Source organism: Bidens hawaiensis, unplaced genomic scaffold (assembly GCF_021521415.1).
Source record: "Bidens hawaiensis isolate Kalapana, Puna unplaced genomic scaffold, B.hawaiensis_p1.1 tig00002414_1, whole genome shotgun sequence".
Lineage (NCBI taxonomy): Eukaryota > Viridiplantae > Streptophyta > Magnoliopsida > Asterales > Asteraceae > Bidens > Bidens hawaiensis.
This window is the reverse complement of record NW_027491131.1, coordinates 3,005,403-3,025,182: the sequence shown is the minus strand read 5'-3', so window position 1 is coordinate 3,025,182 and position 19,780 is coordinate 3,005,403. Positions and strand designations below refer to the sequence as shown.

General features: G+C 31.5%; 1 protein-coding gene across 1 annotated transcript; it reads left to right on the top strand.

The window, feature by feature from the left end:
* The first annotated feature begins 10,864 nt into the window (after window positions 1-10,864).
* LOC143619114 (uncharacterized) lies at window positions 10,865-14,573 on the top strand. Its single transcript, XM_077091126.1, has 8 exons — window positions 10,865-10,924; window positions 11,042-11,098; window positions 13,162-13,259; window positions 13,368-13,437; window positions 13,528-13,665; window positions 13,761-13,808; window positions 14,270-14,329; window positions 14,426-14,573. Exons 1-8 carry the CDS (start codon window positions 10,865-10,867, stop codon window positions 14,534-14,536), a joined length of 642 nt encoding a protein of 213 aa, XP_076947241.1. The 3' UTR covers window positions 14,537-14,573.
* The last annotated feature ends 5,207 nt before the right edge of the window (window positions 14,574-19,780 follow it).

Below are 19,780 nucleotides of genomic sequence, written 5' to 3'. Positions count from 1 at the left end.
TGTTGGATATGTCCCTCTTATTTGAGACCACAAAGCAACACCAATTTTTTTCAACCTGTGCTACATTATGTCAACATGTATATAGGTTAAATAAGGTATGACTAATTCATATTCTCATATGTTATATATATAATCACTAATGAATCTTGATAATTCGGTTACCCATGTTGATCAGTTTCTATAATCGATGATATAATGGAAACAAGGAAATATGTAATACCTGATAATCCAGTGATGTTTGAGATTGACATCTTCTTAATCTGATCGAGTTCCCCTTTAGGGTGTATGGTTAGGATGGAGATTAGGTGTTCTTGATGAACACGATTTGAGGGAGAGAGGTAGGGGATGATTCTTATGGTGTTATTATTCATCATTAGTTATTAACCTCTCTAATAAGCTCTCTATATATACACCCAAGGGGAAACCCTATTAATGTTAGTAAGGGTAATTCCGTCCATCAAGGATTTACCAGTTATAAACATAAGGTTATTTAGGTCAATGATCAATAATAAGATAAATAATTATAAGGGCCATATATAAATATATAAAATATATTTATTCTAACAACCCAAAGTTTGAGATTAGAACTGATAGCCTTTTATCAACTCTAAAACTTTGAGAACGGTTTTATAATGATATTTGTAGTTCAGTTTTGTAATAAAATTTGCTGTTAATAAAAAAGTAAGTCATTCTAACTAATAAGTACTGCTTGGGCATGTAATCAATTTCATAAATTTAACAAAGATGCATATATTAAGTCCAGTGAACAATATAAATCGATAAGATATTGATGTTCTCTGAAAACAAAGTTTAAAAGATTGTCAAACAATTTAAGATAAAAAAGGGACAATGGTGGTTGTGAGAACAACAAAAGGGGTTGATGTTGATCCTTTTTATGAAGAATGTTGAGTCAATTAGTTTCAATTCGAACTCATTTGTTAGTCACATGCATTAAAACTTAAACTTTGATGTTAATTGCGACAAATTGTGTGAATCAATTATTTAAATAATGAAACCCAGTTTTTCTTGTTCAGTTGCATTTTGCAAATGGAACACAAGTCAATAGGTCTGGGTATTATAATGTGAACGGTTAATATACGCTATTACGGTTGTCTTAACGAGAAAGGTACTTGACAACAGTTTAGTGATGGAAACTCAAACATGAAAACAATTCGCACATCTAACACAAGATTCATAGGCTTAGGTTTAGTCAAACATGTTAGGTTTATTTTAGATGCAAAAATTAATAAATATATTTAGCTAAATGGACCGGTCTCGGCTTAACGTGATGGGTTGGTAGTTCACCCGTTTATTTTATAAATTATTTTTAGGTAATTTTATGTAAATTACTTTTAGGTAATTTTATGCCAAAAACTTATTTTGGTGAGTATTATTGTACTCCAAAAAAACATATGAAACAAAGACCTATTAGGGTGTAAATCTCTAAAACCGTATTTGTGTTGGTTGGTTTAAGGGCTATTGCTTAGATAATTTCATATTTGTGTTGTTCCTAAATTGAGAACTTTAGAGAAGTAATGTGTAAATCTCTAAAACCATATTTGGTATGTGTGTGACATAATTTCTTGTTCATTTTGTATGTGTGTTGAAAGTTTTCGGGTTTTTATCGTGTTTGAATAGTCAGGATGTGAACAGGACCCGTTTAACAAACGCAACGACTTCTCTCAATAAGAGCTTTTGAAACAAAGGCGTATTAGGGTGGAGCGACTACATCTTTTGCATCTCTTAAATCCCTTGGGTCTCTCTCATTTGGATCAACATCGTATAATATTTTTCCATGTTTTCTCTGACAATTCCTAAACCTTTGCATCAAATCTTTCCCATCCTCTCATCCCAAGTAAATGTCAAACAAGTAATAAAGTAAGGCATACAACAAATTGAAAGGGAAGCTTCAGGATAACGCCTCAACTTGGGAAACATTTTATTGCAAGAATCCGTATCCGAATATGAATTATCCGAAAAATCTAAACGCAAATTATCAAAAATTTCGGATACAAATTCGAACATTGATATCCGGTATCTAAAATTTTCGATTATCCAGTTTTAAAAACTCCTGCTGCCTAATGGTATCTTAGTTAACATGTTCAACTACTGAATTTTGCATTTAATGCAATTTAATATAATGTTTACTTGTTTATAAAAGTACAATAAAGTTTGAAATATGGATTTTTTTTTTATTGATGAGCATTTATGCCCATATCTAAGGATGAGGAATGGGGATGTGTTGGAGGACTATAGGATACCAAAATATAATTAAAACTTGGGTAATATTTTTATTTGAGATTGTAGTTGGTAAAGATATAATAATGAAGTAAAAGACTAAAATACTCCAATGTTGGCACTATATGATTAATTGCATTGATTTAATTTGGTGACTATCTTGTCATTATTTAAATTGTTTTTGTTGAAATTTTGTCTATCAGAATCAATGTCTATATGTACTAAATGCATTAGAGATTGAACACTACATTAAACAAGTTGTGAAACTTATTTCCTTATTTAAGTAAACAAATATATATGATCTCACCATGATAATAAAGTTAGTTTTTGTCCATAATGTTTTTGTTTAGCGTGTAAATGGTATTAACTAACATTAAATATCTTATGTTTAGTTTATTAGGCATCTTCCTAAATATGCATATATCGCGAGAGTTTATTTATCGTGTGGAGTGATAGATCAATAATTTCTAACGATACAACAATTTGAATATGTATTGGTCTATCACTTCTTATGCGATTATATCGCCATAAATCAAATTAAGTATACAAAGCAAAATCAAATTAAGTGAACAAAGCAATCAAAAACTTCATTTCAATAAAAGCATCCAAGCAGTTACAAATTCATATCTTAGCATTTTTTGTAATTTGTAAGAATAAAAACCATGAACATCAAACATACAAATTTAACAAAAGAAGAAAAACAAATGCAAATGCTAACTTTTATATATTTCTTAAAAACAAAATTACAAAAAGTATCATAAATCCATAATAAAATAATAACAAGCCTATAAGAAACAGGAAAATTAAAGTATCTGTTTACATTAGATTTGAGACTTTAGAGAATAAGGTCTTGAATTGAAGTTTCACAAACAGCTAAATTTTGTTATTGTTTGATGGTATTATAGAAAATGTTTGTTAGCCTTAATTAGTTATTTACTAATTTTGAAAACTAAGTATTATATAATTGGTAATGGAGTCTTTCTAACTCCATTATTTGCATTTAAAAATTATTTTCTTAGCTACTTTTGTCCGAAAACAAACATCTATCAAACACCAAAGTACATTCAACTACATAATACTTTAAATAATAAATGATATCTCATAAAAGTAACTAGTTTGCTATCCTAAGCTCCAAATCTAATTTGGTTGCAAGTTCTTAATTCATGTTTAAATAAAAAAATAACCCTCTCTCTAAATTTTACTTGATTATTTGATTAATTGCTAGATTATTGATTATTTTATTAGAGAGAAATTATAGAATATTGATTTCTAATAACGATTGAGGTACTTCTATTATGTATTTGGAATATATTTTACTTTCTAAATCAATACAACATTTTAATCTACACAATTGATTTTCAGGTTATTGGTAAACTGAACATGACAAAAACCATGGTTCAAGATATATATTTATAAAAGCAGTTATTACATCCTTATAAAATGACATCGGATCGCACACTTAAGGTTTATGACATGCTTGTTTTGTCCTGTGGTTTATTTATTAAGATAGTACATATAAACTAGGTCCTTATCTATGTATATAAAATCTCTTTAGTCTTGAGTAATCAAAAGAATAATATCATTCCATGCTTATAGATATAGGAAAATTGGATTTAATGTTGACCGATAGTAATTAATTTATACTTGCACTCTGACCAATGATAATCCAAGCTTTTACTTTTGTTGCAAAGTGCAATCCTGATGGCATAATCCTCACAGATTTTAAACTCAATTTACATTTGATTTATAGCCTATTTCACTAGTATGTTTCTTCATTTTGTTGATAATCATTATTGTGAGAAAATACAAGTGAAAATCAAGTATAAATCTATGATGAATATGCTACCAAGAGTGCTTCTAACAACAAAAACAAAGTTATGATTATTGTTGATCAAAATATAAGTATAGATCATTATCGGCAAATAAGTTATAGTTAGAATAATTAAAGCCTACTTTTCAAAAATATACTATTAGTACAAAACCTTGTAAATAAGTACCATCTTAAATATGTTTTTACATGTTTTCCTATTATCCATCAATAATAAGTTAATTAATTAAGTTTTTAAAAGGATGTACACATAAATATAAAACTTCTTTGTTAGTTTTATACAAAATATAATATGAACTTAAACTATACTATATCCTATCGTAATTACATAATAACTGATATCATATAGAAAATTATTATAAAACTACCTTAATAATCATAAATAATAACATATATTTTGCTATATAAACACAAACTATAATCATAAATAAGGTATATAAATTATTGTCTATGTATGATACGTACAAGTTAATAATGTTGCTTTGTTGAGGCTAAAAATGTTGATACCAGTGACAAAAGATGTATGGCTAAGGTTGGAACTCTCTATTGTAGAAATTATCATTTAATTTTATTAACTTTTTTATGTGTTTATCTAACAACTTGCTCTAAGCTTAGATGTTTTAGGTGTGCATTAGCCTAAGTTGGTTTCACTTATTTCCAAACCACATTTGTTTTTTAGTTATACTTTAAAAATCATCTAAATTGTACAAAATTGCAAATTTGTCTTGATATCAAAAAGACAAAAAATGTAAAAGCATTCATATCCCCTCAATCAAATTCCTGTAATGTAATTTAGTTAAAAAAATAATAATTTAAAATATTATCTCTCATTTTAACAACCCTGATCGTTCTTTGTTTTTATCTTAATCTTACTCACAATGTTTATTTTACAATTTTTCTCAGTTTTATACATTCATAAAAATTTGATGGATGATGGATAATTTTTTCATATATAGAAAGCTACTATAACAAGTTTTTGTAATTTATAGAGAACCGAAATGACATAATAGATGAAGTGTGTTTTTGAAATAATTTTTATATTTTAAAGACGGGTGAGAATTTGATAGATAAGTTATGAATGCTCTAATAGACTATAATATTTGATATTTAATAAAAAAGAATTTAATATTGGTTAATTAATGTCATATTTAACCTTACATCCTGAAAAATTGGTTACATGTTTTATAATACTATATTTCCTTTTGTTTTTCTCATGTTTTTTTTTTCTCATGTGCCTATGGCTAATTATTCTTTCATTTTAGTTTCTTGTTGTTAAGTAATCATTACTTAAAAAAATGCTAATAACTACAAGAAAGTAGAAAACAAAAGGAAAAAATAAAAATAAAAATTGAACCTCTTCTAGTCGTTTTTGTTTTTTTTGACTCGCGCCATGCTACTCGTCTCACATCACTACCCAAGTCACTCACGTAAAACACAACAACACATCCTACAAAACCAATATAAAACCACCAAAATCTAGGTTGTTGCGGTCACAAAACTATGTCACCTTCATTTGAGAAACTCTATAATAGCTGGAAAACAAAAGATGAGGTCTTGCATACGTTACATATAGAGACAACTATGTTCTTATTCGCGTAAGGATTAGAGAATTGAAGCCAAACTTTTATGCAAGGAAAACTTTGGTTAATTGGTTTCACTTCAACCTTATTTACCAAAAAATTATTACATGATATACATCTATAGCAAAAAAATCAATACTAATCTATAAAAACATATATAAAAATAAAAGTAGAATTAAACCAATTTTAAGATTTTTTTTAAATTAAGTATGAGAAAATAAGTATCACTACTGGTCCCCTATTTGAATAATTAATACACCAACTATGTATTTTCTTGACGTATTGGTGAGTTAATTTATGTAGGTGTCCCCCTAGCTAAGTAGCTTTCGTTGTCCTAGTGTGCCAAGTGTCCACCCTCTTGACATGCCCAAAATTGGCTCCATTTCAGTGTTCATATAAAGTTTAATAGTTTATCATTCACTTATCATATATTACAAAAGAATCAAAGATCAATTGGTCAAGCAATAGAAGCCCTGTCTTATGAGGTTCAAGTCTCATCTCGAGCATATTGTTTCAGGTTAAGTTAGAAAGATAGTGATTTTTAGTTGTAGGTTTTCTCATATATAAGCGGGGCAGATCATCACGTTATATTATTCAAGCAAAATTGTGGTTTATTTGTTAAGGTGATCTCCGATGTTAACCTTTGTTGTTAAAAAGAAAAAATACTACATACATTTTTTATAAGTTAACTAATATTCTTATAATAATATCTTTGTTATAATATTGGCATATTGCCACCTCTATATGTAAGAGTCACACTTCTAATTAGTAAGTAATTTTTCTCTTTTAGAGAAACAATAACTTAATGGCAATTATATATACCCACAAATTTTCGCTGAAAAATGAGTCGGGTCAGATCAAACCAACAGCTTAAAAGGTTTATGAGTACGCAGTAGTTATATCATACAAATTAACATAGCATGTTGTTTCATAACTAAGTATAACACTAAAACTTTCACTACTGTAGCATGGTCTTAGTGGCGGATCTAGAAAAGAAATCCAGGGGCAAATTCTTTTTCGGACATAAGGACAACCAAATTTTGCAAGTTTATAACGATTAGAACCTGGGAAGGCAAACCCTAAGATATCTAGTCTTGCAGTTAACCACTTCGACACATCCATTTATGTTTACAAACTGCTAAATATATAATATACATTATGGTTTCATAATCATGCTAAAAATCTTAAATATTTGCACTTTGCCGACAAAGTTAAGTCTCCCCCTCCTCTCTCAGGGCTGGCCTATGTGTTACATTCATTTTTTATAAACCATGTAAACTAATTGACCATAAAATGTAAAAGTGCATACATACGTCCACACACACGTACATACACATATATGTGTGTACACCGACGCATGGTCGCATCGACGCGTAATTATTTATATGGTTTAAAAGATTAAATAATGTAAATTAAAGTATGCAAAGTTTTTGGAACAAACTGTAGCATTGCTTTAGTGCCATTGAATATTGATAGAAAACAATGAGGAAATTTCAAAGGATTGGTTGAGAGTTGGGTTGGCCATGTGCAATAATACCACATGAATTCTGAGATGAGTCTGGTGCTAGTCTTGACAAATTGGCTACAGAACACCACACCATTGGGTCCATAAAAACTGAATCCATCTAATATGGGTATGACCCATGGGTCCCAATTTAACCATTCGAATAGACTTGCGCGGTTACCCTAAAGCCAAACACGTCCCTAGCTCGTCGTACTAAATGAACCACTTGTGTTTCTCGTCCGTATTAACAGTTTCATTAAAAAATGTAAAAAAGTTGGAGATGGTAGCTTTGGACCAGTTTGGTTAAAAAGACCGCTCCAAGCTCTGCCCATGAGAGAACGGGCTATGCTCGAACTTTTTTTTATGAAAAGTAAGAAAACAATCTGATTTAGGGGTGTGAATTTAGGACATGACCCGAAAACACAACAAGAACTTAACATGAAATTTGCGGGTTTGGTTTGGTATAAACGGGTTAGGGTCAGCTCTGGTTCACCCCTGATGGCTTCGTGGGTTGACCTGTTTAACACATTTATTTTTTTAAAATTATATTTTATGTAATAAATTATATTGGATGGCCATCTTAAGCTAAAATAAAAAAGCTAAAAAGGAAATTAACGTCATGTTTTATAATATAATTAAAATGCCATTTTTTTATATAAATTTGAATTTTATTTTCTTGCAAACTGTGAATTAACGTATTAATTTGCGAAAAAAAAAATTAAAAATCAAAAAAGCTTTCGGGTCAAATGGGTCGTGTTAGGGTCAATCCGCAAATACTTATGTCTTGTTCAGGTTCACGTATCTGGCAAGATTTTAGATTCAGGTTCGTGTCAAATTTTTGGGTTCTTCTCCAACCCGCAAAAATCTTATTGTGTTTGGTTGTATGCTTAAAATAGCAATACATGTCATAATATAAAATCATAATTGTTGTTTTTGGTGGTAGTTTGGTATTGCTTTTGGAAAGTGATCATGATATTTGTTGGGTTTTCTAACACCCATTACAAGTAAAAAATCAATTTAGGTTTCTTGAATGTTTTAGATCCCATCAAGTATATGAAAGAATTTAGCATCCCTATGAATGAAATCCAATGTTAGTTTTAAATTATTGACCAACCAAAATATGTTTTTGTAAGACGGAATTAAATCCTGTTTTAATCAAGAAGAATTTCACGAACCAGATAAGGCATAAGTGTCATAAATGTGTATATTTAATTAGTAGTACTTTTTGTTAGGAATTATTAAAACGGCGACATTATTAAAGACCAGCAAGACACTAGATAAAAAAAGTCACAAATGCATAAATAAGAGGGAAAGTATGCAACGTGCATCTACTATTAATCCAACTAAACAAAAGGAACATCAAATTATCCTTCGTCTTTACTCAGGAACAAGACTCCATCCTAAAAAGTAACTAGTTTCAAGCTCTATAAACCTAATGTTTGTATAAACCAACACCTACTTTAGCCTATTTCTTTTCCTCGACCCGAAGCCTCAATAACAGTGCGTATGAGATCGAGCATGTTAAGAGAAATTGAGAGAATGAGCCTACGTATACTTTGATTAAATGTACCTCATATATATAAAGTTAGTACCCCTTGAAAAAAAAGTGCCCAGGCCGAGAGCCTGGCTTGCCCTTGCCTGGGGCCATCATCAAGGGGGGCTTGGGTGTTAACGAGAGTCGGAACCAGTTCACGTGCCACCTAACCTATATTACAACTTACAAGCCCACTGTACTACCTGAATATACTAAGGGAGCAAGACGAGCAACCCAATTAACTCACACATCATACACTCACAATCGGTTTGTAAACCAATTAACCCGAACCAATTTGCGTGCCAACTAACCCGAAGGCTTACCCGATTAACGCCCCGAGTACCCTTACGTTTAAAGAGTCTCATTTTAATGTATGTGTTCCAACTTCCAAATACATAACAGGCCAACAACAATTATATTATTTGGGCATAGAAAAGCCCATGGTAATAATATCTACGGCCCAATGACCAGAATCAGTCACCACGGCCCAATGACCAGAATCCAATTTGAACTTGACACTTCACATGTTCAATTACATTTCCCATCTTCTTAAATTGCAAATATTTGAGGTTAATCGGGCCCATAAAAAAGCTAAAATTGAGTTTAATCGAGCTCGAGCCTAAAAACAAGTAATTTCACTCATGACTTGTTGGTTGATATGGTAAGCAGGGAATGATAAAATCTTTAAAAAGATTCCCGTTTCATTGGATAAGGCGGTCAACGAGATAAAGTCTGCATCGTTCCTTTGGGTGAAGCATAGATAACGGAAAACGAACCTGGATGGACAAGCTTGGTGTGGGTTCAATTTTGTTAATTTTTCTTGGTAATTTGATTACTAGCGAATGATCTTGTCTGCTGTGTCTTCGTTTTCTATTGTACTCTTTGGGTTTTTTGTGACTTGTAAGTTGCTTCTTTTTTTCTTTATTGAATTTGCCCATTCAAAAAAATAAATAGAAATAAATGGAGCCAAGCCTGAGCTACACTTATTGAGCTTGATCTTAAACGCAACTATTATTTAAATAGTTTTTATTTAGAATATTTAGTAAATATTTATTCATTATTTGTATATATAAAACTATGAGAAAAATAACTAAACAATACATATGTTATGTTATATAAAAAGTTAGAATTAATTTTTTTATATAAAAATAATTATATATCTATATCTATACTATATATAATACATAAGACATGGGCAAATTAAGACACTTATTTTTTAAGGAATTTACAACTTGTAAAGCATAAGATACACCTTCTATAGCATATATTAGAAAATATGCATAGAAATAGTTACAAAATTGCCCCTCAACTATACTCAACTTTTATAAATTTAAGAAATAGATACAACTTTTAACCTTCATCTTTACCCATGTATTCCTTTTGATTTTAATTATAAACCAACTTCTCATTAACGATTTCTCAAAGGCTGTAACTTTTTCATACGTTAATATATATATTTAAAAATTGCACCATAAAAATGAGCATTTTATTGTCTTTAATTTAGGTATGGTATTGCTATAGTTTTTTTCAATTAAAAAAAACACGTTACGAATGGACGTTCACAATTCGGTTTTAACGGTTTCTAAGTTAAACCGTGAGCCAAACTGTTGGTTTGATTCTTTTATCGTTGAAAACCGAAATTGAACCGTTGAAAATTTAAACTAAGTCATTACTAACGGTTTGGTTTCATGCATTGAACTCCAATAATAAGTTTACAGTCCTGTTCGATTTTATATGGTCGATTTTTGGTATAAATCGTAAACCAAACCGTTTGCTATGATTTGAACATTCTGAAACCGGTTGACCAAAAATGGTGATTGGTCTAAATGTTTTGAAGTTTAAATCAATTTTCAAATAAACCTTGAGCATCTATAATTGTTACATGATTAGTAAGATTTTTTATATTCCACCGCATCGTGCGGGCACCTTTCTAGTATATATATATATAAATTAACAATGAATATGTCATCAAGCCAAACTAGCTTGAAAAACTAGTAAACTAATTACGAGCCAAATCTGGTCTAGTACAGTTTTTGGTACTGAAATTCATATCCTATCCATAGGTATTAAAGAATATTTTTGGCCCAATAACCAAAAGTGGTTATTAAACATATTAGGGCTAGATTCTAGTTACACACACACACACAATCTGAATCGGAATCGTACTATTACTATACTAGATGAAGCTAAAGCAATTAGAGAGTCTTCTTGGGAGTCTTCAACAGTTTCAGAATCCAAAGGTTAATAAACTTTATGTTATGTATTTAATTAGTACTTTTGCCTCTTAATTTGCGAAAAATTGAAGATTAATTAGTTATTTAATTTGTACTGTTATTATTATTATTATTGGTTTGTAGATTGAGCTGGAACAGTATCCGACTGGAGCTCACATTGCGTCTCGTATGCTTTACACGGTACATGTTATGTTTTCGATTTCGGTTTCGGTTTCACTTAACCGAATTAACTGACAAATCGGTTTTCGGTTTTTGTGTACGCTTGCGAGCTACTCGAAATCGGCTCGTGAAAAAACTCAATCGAGCTGAGCTTAATCGAGCTCAAAGGCTAAATGTAAGCTAGTTTATTAAACGGGCCCAAGCCCAAGCTTTGCTTATGAGCGTCGGCTCGCGAGCCTAAACGATACCGTCATTTATATGATTTTTTAATATATTTATTTAATAATTATTAAAATAATATACATAAAATTATGATTGAAAAAATATATAAAAACAATTATAAATATATAAAAATTAATTAATAAATAGTAAACGAGCAGAGCTCGAGCTTAAAAATATTATCACGAGCCAAGCTCTAGCTTTGAAAATAGAGCTCGAAACGAGCCGAGCTTGAATTCCGTGTAAGTTAAATGAGCCGGGCTCGGCTCGGCTCATTTGCACCCCTAGCTGAAAGTAACCGGACCGAAAATAAAGGAATTGAACAAACCGAACCGATTGGTTAGTAAAATAGATATTAACTGATAATTTCGGTTTCAGATAAGGCTAATAACCGAGCCAAACGGTGCACTGCCCTACTTAAAGTAATTTATGACCTGTAGGGGTGTAAACAAGGTTAAGCTCGGCTCGTGAGTTGTTTTTTCAACCTCGGACTCTGCTTCTGTAGTCCTGTATTATTTGTTAATAGATTTTTATATGCATTTTTAATTATTTGTTATATATTGAGAAAAACCAGCTCGAGCTTGTGTAGTTCCTTAAACGAGCAAAAGCTTGGCTTGTGAGTCGGTTTTTCAGGCTCGGGCTCGTTTATTATTTATTATTAATTAATTTTTATGTGTTCTAATTATTTTGTTACACTTTCAGAAAAACCTTACACGAGACTAAGCGTGGCTCGAGCTTGTGTAGTCCCTTAAACAAGCAAAAGCTCGGGTTGTGAGTTGGTTTTTCAATGTTGGGCTCGTTTATTATTTATTATTAATTAGTTTTTATACACGTTCTATTTATTTTGTTATATTTTAAGAAAAGTCCTTAAAGGCTTAAACGAGTCTAAGCTTGGCTCGAGTTTGAGTAGTACCTTAAACGAGGCAAATCTCGGGCCAACCTTGGCTTTGCAATGTGAAATTAATACATAGAAGTCCAAAAGAGGTAAAACTTAATAACACACCAGGCTTGTTAAGGCTTGATAAGCCTAAATGAACTTCCCATACAAGGCTCGAGCTCGGGCTTCGTAACTAAACAAGCTTTGTTTGAGGCTTGGGATCGGCTCGACTCGTTTTGAGCTTTTTATCGATCAGATCTCGCCCTCGGCTCGTTTGTACCCCTTGTGATAATTAGTTTCCAGTGTTGGGAATTAGGCATTCTGTTTATGATTATCTGGTTGTTTAAGTATGCGGTAATTATCAGAAGTTGTCAAACATTCAGCAGCTTCAAAAGTGATTTACTTTGATTATTTTTAAACTTTTATGTATTGAGCTATATCGGTTAGGCCCGTGTCGATTCATGAAATGTTTGGTGGGAAATTCGTTTATGTTTGTTTATTTAATATGCGAACAAATATGAACAGAACGTTGTGTTCATTTAGTTAAATGAATGAACATGAACATGTCTTGTTCATTCATTTATGTTTGTGAACGTTCGTTCGTTTAGGGCTGTTTACGCCTGTTCGATTACATTCATTTATGCTTGTTAGGTAATGTTTGTTTAAGTTCATTCGTTTATCGTTTGTGTAATTATTCATCTAAAAAATTTTAGGCCCGTTACAGTTTAGTCTAGTCTTATTAACTGTTTTGGTCCAGCAGAGTAATCTGTTATGGTTGTTCATCTATGCTAGTGGTGTTCGTATGTTTATGTTCGTGAACAATTCATATATACTATTAATGAACGTACACGAACAAGAAAACTACATTTGTTTGTTAGTTTTCGATTGTTTGTTTGGTTAAAGTTAAAGAAACGAACATTCGTGTTAGTTTACAGGCCTAATATTCATCATTTAAATAAACTTTTTTTTTTTAATTTTAATCTACCAGGCAGAGAATTCATTTGATGATGTCAGCGGAAAAGTAGTAGCCGATTTTGGATGCGGGTGTGGCACATTAGGTCTTGCTGCTACTCTCCTGGACGCAGAGTAAGATTTATTATTATTTTTTTAAGTATGGTTTATTATTATTATTATTATTTGTTTTGAATGAATATTTTTTTAAACTGCAATTTGACTTTAGTTTTGTGTTTATAGGCATGTTATTGGCATAGATGTTGATGATGAGTCGTTAGAAATCGCATCGGCCAATGCTGATGAGCTGGAGGTAATTTATTTTGCATATTTGCATCTTTATAATTCAAGATTCTTTGTAGCTATTTAATTGAAAATTTTTTATAAAAATTGTGTATATCAGGTTGAATTGGAATTAATTCAATCCGAAATCAAGAACCTAACATGGAGAGGTCAAATTGTTGATACTGTTGTAATGAATCCGCCATTTGGAACACGGAAAAAGGGCGCTGACATGGAATTTCTATCTGTTGCATTAAAGGTAAAAATAAAAATAAAAATAAAATAAAAATTGGAGTTAAAACTATAAATAATAATTTTCAAAGTGAGTTTCTCATAGTTTTATAATATTATCAGGTTGCTTCTCAAGCTGTGTATTCTTTGCACAAGACATCAACAAGAGAAGTAAGTCTTCTTAAGCATTATTCCTAATGATATGATAGACAAATATTGTGGCTTTAACATTAGGTTAAGTGAGCTCGAGCTCTGTCTAAAGCTTAATATTTGGCTCTTGAGTAAGTTTCAAGCTTGGATCGGGCTTTGTTTAATTCCTGTTAGTTATTTAATATTTATTCATTAACATATAAAATTTTTTATATATATATTTATAGTATAATTGTGTATACGTATGTATAATAATATTTATAATTGTATGCACACACATATAAGTAATAGGCTCGTCTAAGTTTAGAGGGTTCGAGTTCTGTCTAATCAAGTTTGGCTCGTGAATAAATTTTCAAACTTGAGCTTGGATCAGGCTCGTTTATTATTTGTTAATTATTCAACATTATGTTCATTAGCATATATAATCATTTCTATATATATTTATAGTTATGGTACATATTACTAACCCGCTCATTTTGCAGCATATTAAAAGAGCAGCGTTGAGAGATCACAATGCTAGTAGTGCCGATGTCATATGCGAGGTAAATAAATTTTTGCTCGATAATTTTGTTACGACTTTTCCTGTAATTTTATAGTTTGATTTTTATTTTATTTGGTTATATGTATTGTTTTTGCAGCTTCGATATGATCTGCCAAAACTATACAAGTTTCACAAGAAAAAAGACGTTGATATCGCTGTGGACTTGTGGCGGTTTGTTCCTAAAACAAAACAAGAGTCCACGATATAACGAGGATTTTTATGTTTGTAATTTTGATGTTTTTGTGTATATTTTTCACTTTGTGGGCTTCTGCTGTAACATTTGGCCCAGCAAGAATTCATGTATTCTTATATGCAGCCCAATAACAAAGAACAACCACCCACAAGTAGAGGTGCAGAAACCGGGTATTTTCAAGAATTGGAACCGGGGAGGGTATGGCCAACAAAAGTCAAGAACGGGGTTGGGTAGAAACCAGTTCTAGGTATGGTCTATGGTCGGGTATTTGACCGGGCTTTATTGGGTTTCAGGTAGGGTTGGGTTTTGACCAATTCATGCCAATGGTCGGGTCGGGTTGGGTCCTGAACCGGTTTCTTTGCCTACCTCTGCCCACAAGGATTTCTTTGAACTCAAAACTCAATATATGCAATAAAATGCGTCTGAATAAATCGAACAGGGGAATATCCATGTAGGCGCCCGTACCTATACATGATATCACATATATTTCTAACGAATGTAACGTCTTTGAAAATAAATTTGTTTGCTACACGGAGTAGTAAACACGCCTACGTGATTCGAGTTGTTCGCCCTCCAGCGTAATGTCAAATATGCATAACAAACTCGAGATCATTTTATCGTAATTATTAAATACAAAATTTTAATTATAGTATTTTTTGGAATTTTTGTTATAAAAATATAGGCATATATATACATATATATATATGATTTTAAGTTCTTATTCATAAGGTAAATGTGAATACTATCCTAAATAAAGAGCATAAAGCTTTATTGAGGTATATTGAGACTTGAGTTGGCATCAATCATTAGCACCCATGCTTTGCAGATACTTTTTCCCCTTAGCATGTGATTACACTCGTCTCTCCTATTTCTTTATTTATATACAATATTATATACATGTATGTATATGTTGAGAGAGACCAGCTAACTAACACACCGTTTAAACCCACTCCTAATTTAGACATTTGTTTACAAATTACAATGTGACTGTCAACTATTTGAAACAAACACCTTATCACGCATGTTGATATCGATAGACTACAAGCCCTCTGATAATTCTTTATATATACCTTTTGAGCTTTGAATGTCCGTTTAAAACCTTTTATATCTGTGCTCTCGGGATATGATGAATTAATGTTTTTTTATTCGACAAATTTTTTACTTGTTTTATTTGTAATTCCATTCGCTTATATTCATCGTTCTGTTGTCCTTAGTCTCGCTAAACATATGTTCTAATTCTGGCACCATTGTATAACAGTAGGTTTGAAAACAGTCTAACAAGTTGACTTAACAAAATGAGGAATACATTCTCATCAATGTTAATATTATATTTATATTATAATAAATAATATAAATAGAGAACAAGACTTTGTTGAAAATTAAATATTAATATTATATTTATCAGAGAACATTTAGGAAGAATTGTGTGTATCAACCAACCATCTAGTTTTGAAACAATAAACGTTTTTACTATATTTTAATTCTAAATTATTGAAGTAACGCTTTATTCCTAGCTTAAATAACAGAGTATAAGTAGATTTTTCTTATTTAATTTAAATGATTCTTGAGTTTGTTGTCTAGGTTATTATTATTATTATTATCATTATTATTATAACGGCAAATATCATTAAATATGCTAGCAAGGTGCTAGAAGCTAGCCCAACATAAACAATAAGATTAGAAAATAAATTACATCAATTTTTTCATAAAAGGTTTTTGAAAGTCGAACGATTTTACATATGAAGGAAAGCCAATAATTTGATGTCCTCTATCGTTCTTGAAACATAAACCAAGTTGTAAGAGAAAATGAATTCATTTCTTGTCTTTCAAATACACCAATTACTAACATATCGCCAAATAATGAAGGTGAAATAACAAGTAAAGAGATGCTCACAAGTTTCCTCACCATGCTCATTTCGGATAAAGCTACGAGGGTCATGACTCTGCCAATTTCCGCCTTCCACAAGGGTTCGTTGTCTAGTGACAGAGATAATGTCTCTTAAACACTTAAAAGTTTGAAGTTCAAGTCACTTTATGTAAAAGAAGTTTTCCTTTTAAAAAAACCTATGCTTAATGGAACCACCAAAGTACCATTTTTAGTAGAGGTGAACCAATCGGGCTATTCTAATACCCGATTTCGGGTATGGAACCGGTCATTGGCCATATCCGGGTCGGTCTCGGGTACGGGCGTTGTCTCTAAACAACATACCCTATGCGTCATGTTCGGGCCGATTATAGAACTGAGTATTTTAAAACCATATATTGGAAGACCCTATTTCCGGGTATTAAAAAAACCATATTTTCGGGTATTTTTCGAGTGTGGGCTAGACTTTTTGGGGTCTTTTTCGGTTAATTTCGGCTATAGATCAGGCATTTGAAAAATCTAGTCTCGGGTATCGAAAAACCAAGTTCTGGGTATGGAACCAGTTTCAGATTTCGAACATTATCAGGTACAAATCAGGTTTGCTTCCGGATACAGATTTTGGTACTGAAATACTTACCCTATCCAGGGTCAGGTATTAAAAACCTAGGTCTAAAAAAGACGGTCCGGATTCTGGTTTTTTTCAACCTCTAATTTTTAACATTGAAAACAGGAGAAAACTATGCAATCACCGGCTTGATTGACTGATTAAAATCAGTTTTTTTAATGACCAACCAAAAGGATTATATGTACTGACCAATGAAAACCATCTAGTTTTAATCAAAACTGTTAAAAACCAGGCATTCAGGAAGTAGCAATATAAATCAAATAAGTCAACTAACAAAACCAAAAAAAAGAGTGATGTTGTAGTATGTCATGACTCATGAACTGCAAGGCACTTGTGGAGCCTCTTTTGTAAATATTCTTTACCATTTATTTTTTTTTCACAACAATGAGATTTCATACTTTAAATAGGGATGGTAATGGGTCGGGTTTGGGTTGGGTTTAGGTATTCCCAAATCCATACCCGGTTATAAAAGTCCATCCCAAACCCGTCGGGTTTTAATCGGGTAATTACCCGTCGGGTTTCAGGTTTTCCCATTGGATTTCGGGTTTCCTATCGGGTTTTGACAAAATACCCATCGGGTATACCCGGCTAAAAACCTGTCGGGTTTCTACCGGGGTTTTGACTAAATATAACTAATCGATTACAAAGATGGTTACCATAAAGGTAAAATATCTCAATTAATTGACATAAGCAAATTTCGACAAATAATATGTTTGGAATATAGTATATATATATAATATAATAAGCTATATTGGGTACATAATCGGGTAAATGGGTCTATGTTATCGGGTAATCGGGTATATTACAAATCCCAAATCCGTCCCAAATCCGCGAAAAATTTCAAAACTATTCCCAAACCCGTTCCATTTATGTCGGGTTTTCCCGTCGAGTTCGGGTTTCATTGCTATCCCTACTTTAAACCATAACGAGGCTTTTATAAATAAAGGTTTTAAAAGCCCCCTTCATAACATGTATTCTGAAGCCAAACTCTTAAGCCAGTGTGAGCCCGGTTAAAACAACATAGTTTGGTTAAAATGAGATATCGAAGCTTTTCAAATTTAATTTCAAATTTAAAAAATAATGTAAACTAAATATAAAAAAGTAGCCGTTCTAAACCATAACGAGGCCTTATAAATGAGAGTTTTAATAGTTAAAACCCCCTCCGCAACACGTACTTGAATAAGTAAAATAATAAATAACGCACACAAATGACGAAGCACTAGAGGTGGAAGGAAAAGTGCAAATGCAGTCATGTACAATTATTCTACCAAACACCTTCACTGCATTTTATTATTATTATTATTATTATTATTTCCAATTTTTAATAGGAAAATTCTCAAAATGTCCTTTATTTTAGAGATAAATTTAAATATGTCTCTTCAAAATTTAAATTTCATATTTGTCTCTGTACTAACACACTTCTACGTTAGGAGTTCAAGACGACATGTTTCTTAACTCGTCGCATCCTTGACATATTAGCTCAAAACTCGTCGTCTCCCGGTCATGTTAGCTTAAAAATTAAATATAACAAATCTTGTTATTTAAACAATTATATCTAAACAAGGTACACATAAAATAATTTTGATGGTATGCATGAGCCAAAATCCCAATATACAAGTATTTAAAAACCAATAAAATTAAAAATATTTAAATATTTTTTAAATCAGTTTTGGATTCATGTTTGTAGTAAAGATAATGTGGATTTTTTTAGCTAACATGGTGAGTATGGCGTGGAGGCAACGAGTTAAGAAACATGTCGCCTTAAACTTTTAACGTAGAGGCGACAACGTGTTGGTAAATGGACAAATATGAAATTTAAATTTTAAGGGGAAATATTATTATTATTATTATAATGATTGCCAATTATTAATCAAATTCCCTTTTTTGTCCTCAACCTGCCACCCATTTGCTTCGATCTGTGTGTGTTAATGTTAACTTTTCAATCGCATACGATTAAATCAACACCTGTTAATTAACGGCCAACAATTAAACTTTGTTAATGCCGTTGAATCCACTCACGAAGCCGCATTCTACACTCAATACTAACCGGTAATTAGCTCAAAACCCTAGCGAATAATATTATTATTATTACACGAGTTTGATTGTACGGATCAGATCCGGGTTGATTCCGTTAACAATTTGATGTCAATTGTCTAATTATATTTGTTTATTGATTATAATGTAATGTAATGTCGTATTCTACACTCTATGAGCTAGTAATTTGCTTAAAACCGTAGCGAATAGTATTATTATTTGAGTTTGAGTTTGAATTTGATTGTACGGATCAGATCCGGATTGATTTTGTTAGCAGTTTGATGTCAATTGTGTAATTGTATGTGTTTATTGATTGTAAATGATGTGTTATACACTCTACGAACTGGTAATTTGCTTAAAACCCTAGGGAATAATATTATTATACGAGTTTGAGTTTGAATTTGATTGTACGGATCAGATCCGGTTTGATTCTGTTAACAGCTTGATGTCAATTGTGTAATTATATGTGTTTATTGATTGTAATGATGGATTATACACTCTATGAACTGGTAATTTGCTTAAAACCCTAGCGAATATGTTTATTATGCAAGTTTAATTTTACAGATCAGATCCGATTTGATTTTGTTAGAAGTTTGATGTCAATTGTGGATTATGATCGAATTCACAGCTGTTAATGGAGAGCTAAACCCGTTGATGTTGTTGAATCTACGCGCGAATATGATTATTATATGAGTTTGATTGTACGGATCAGATCCGGATTGATTTTGTTAACAGT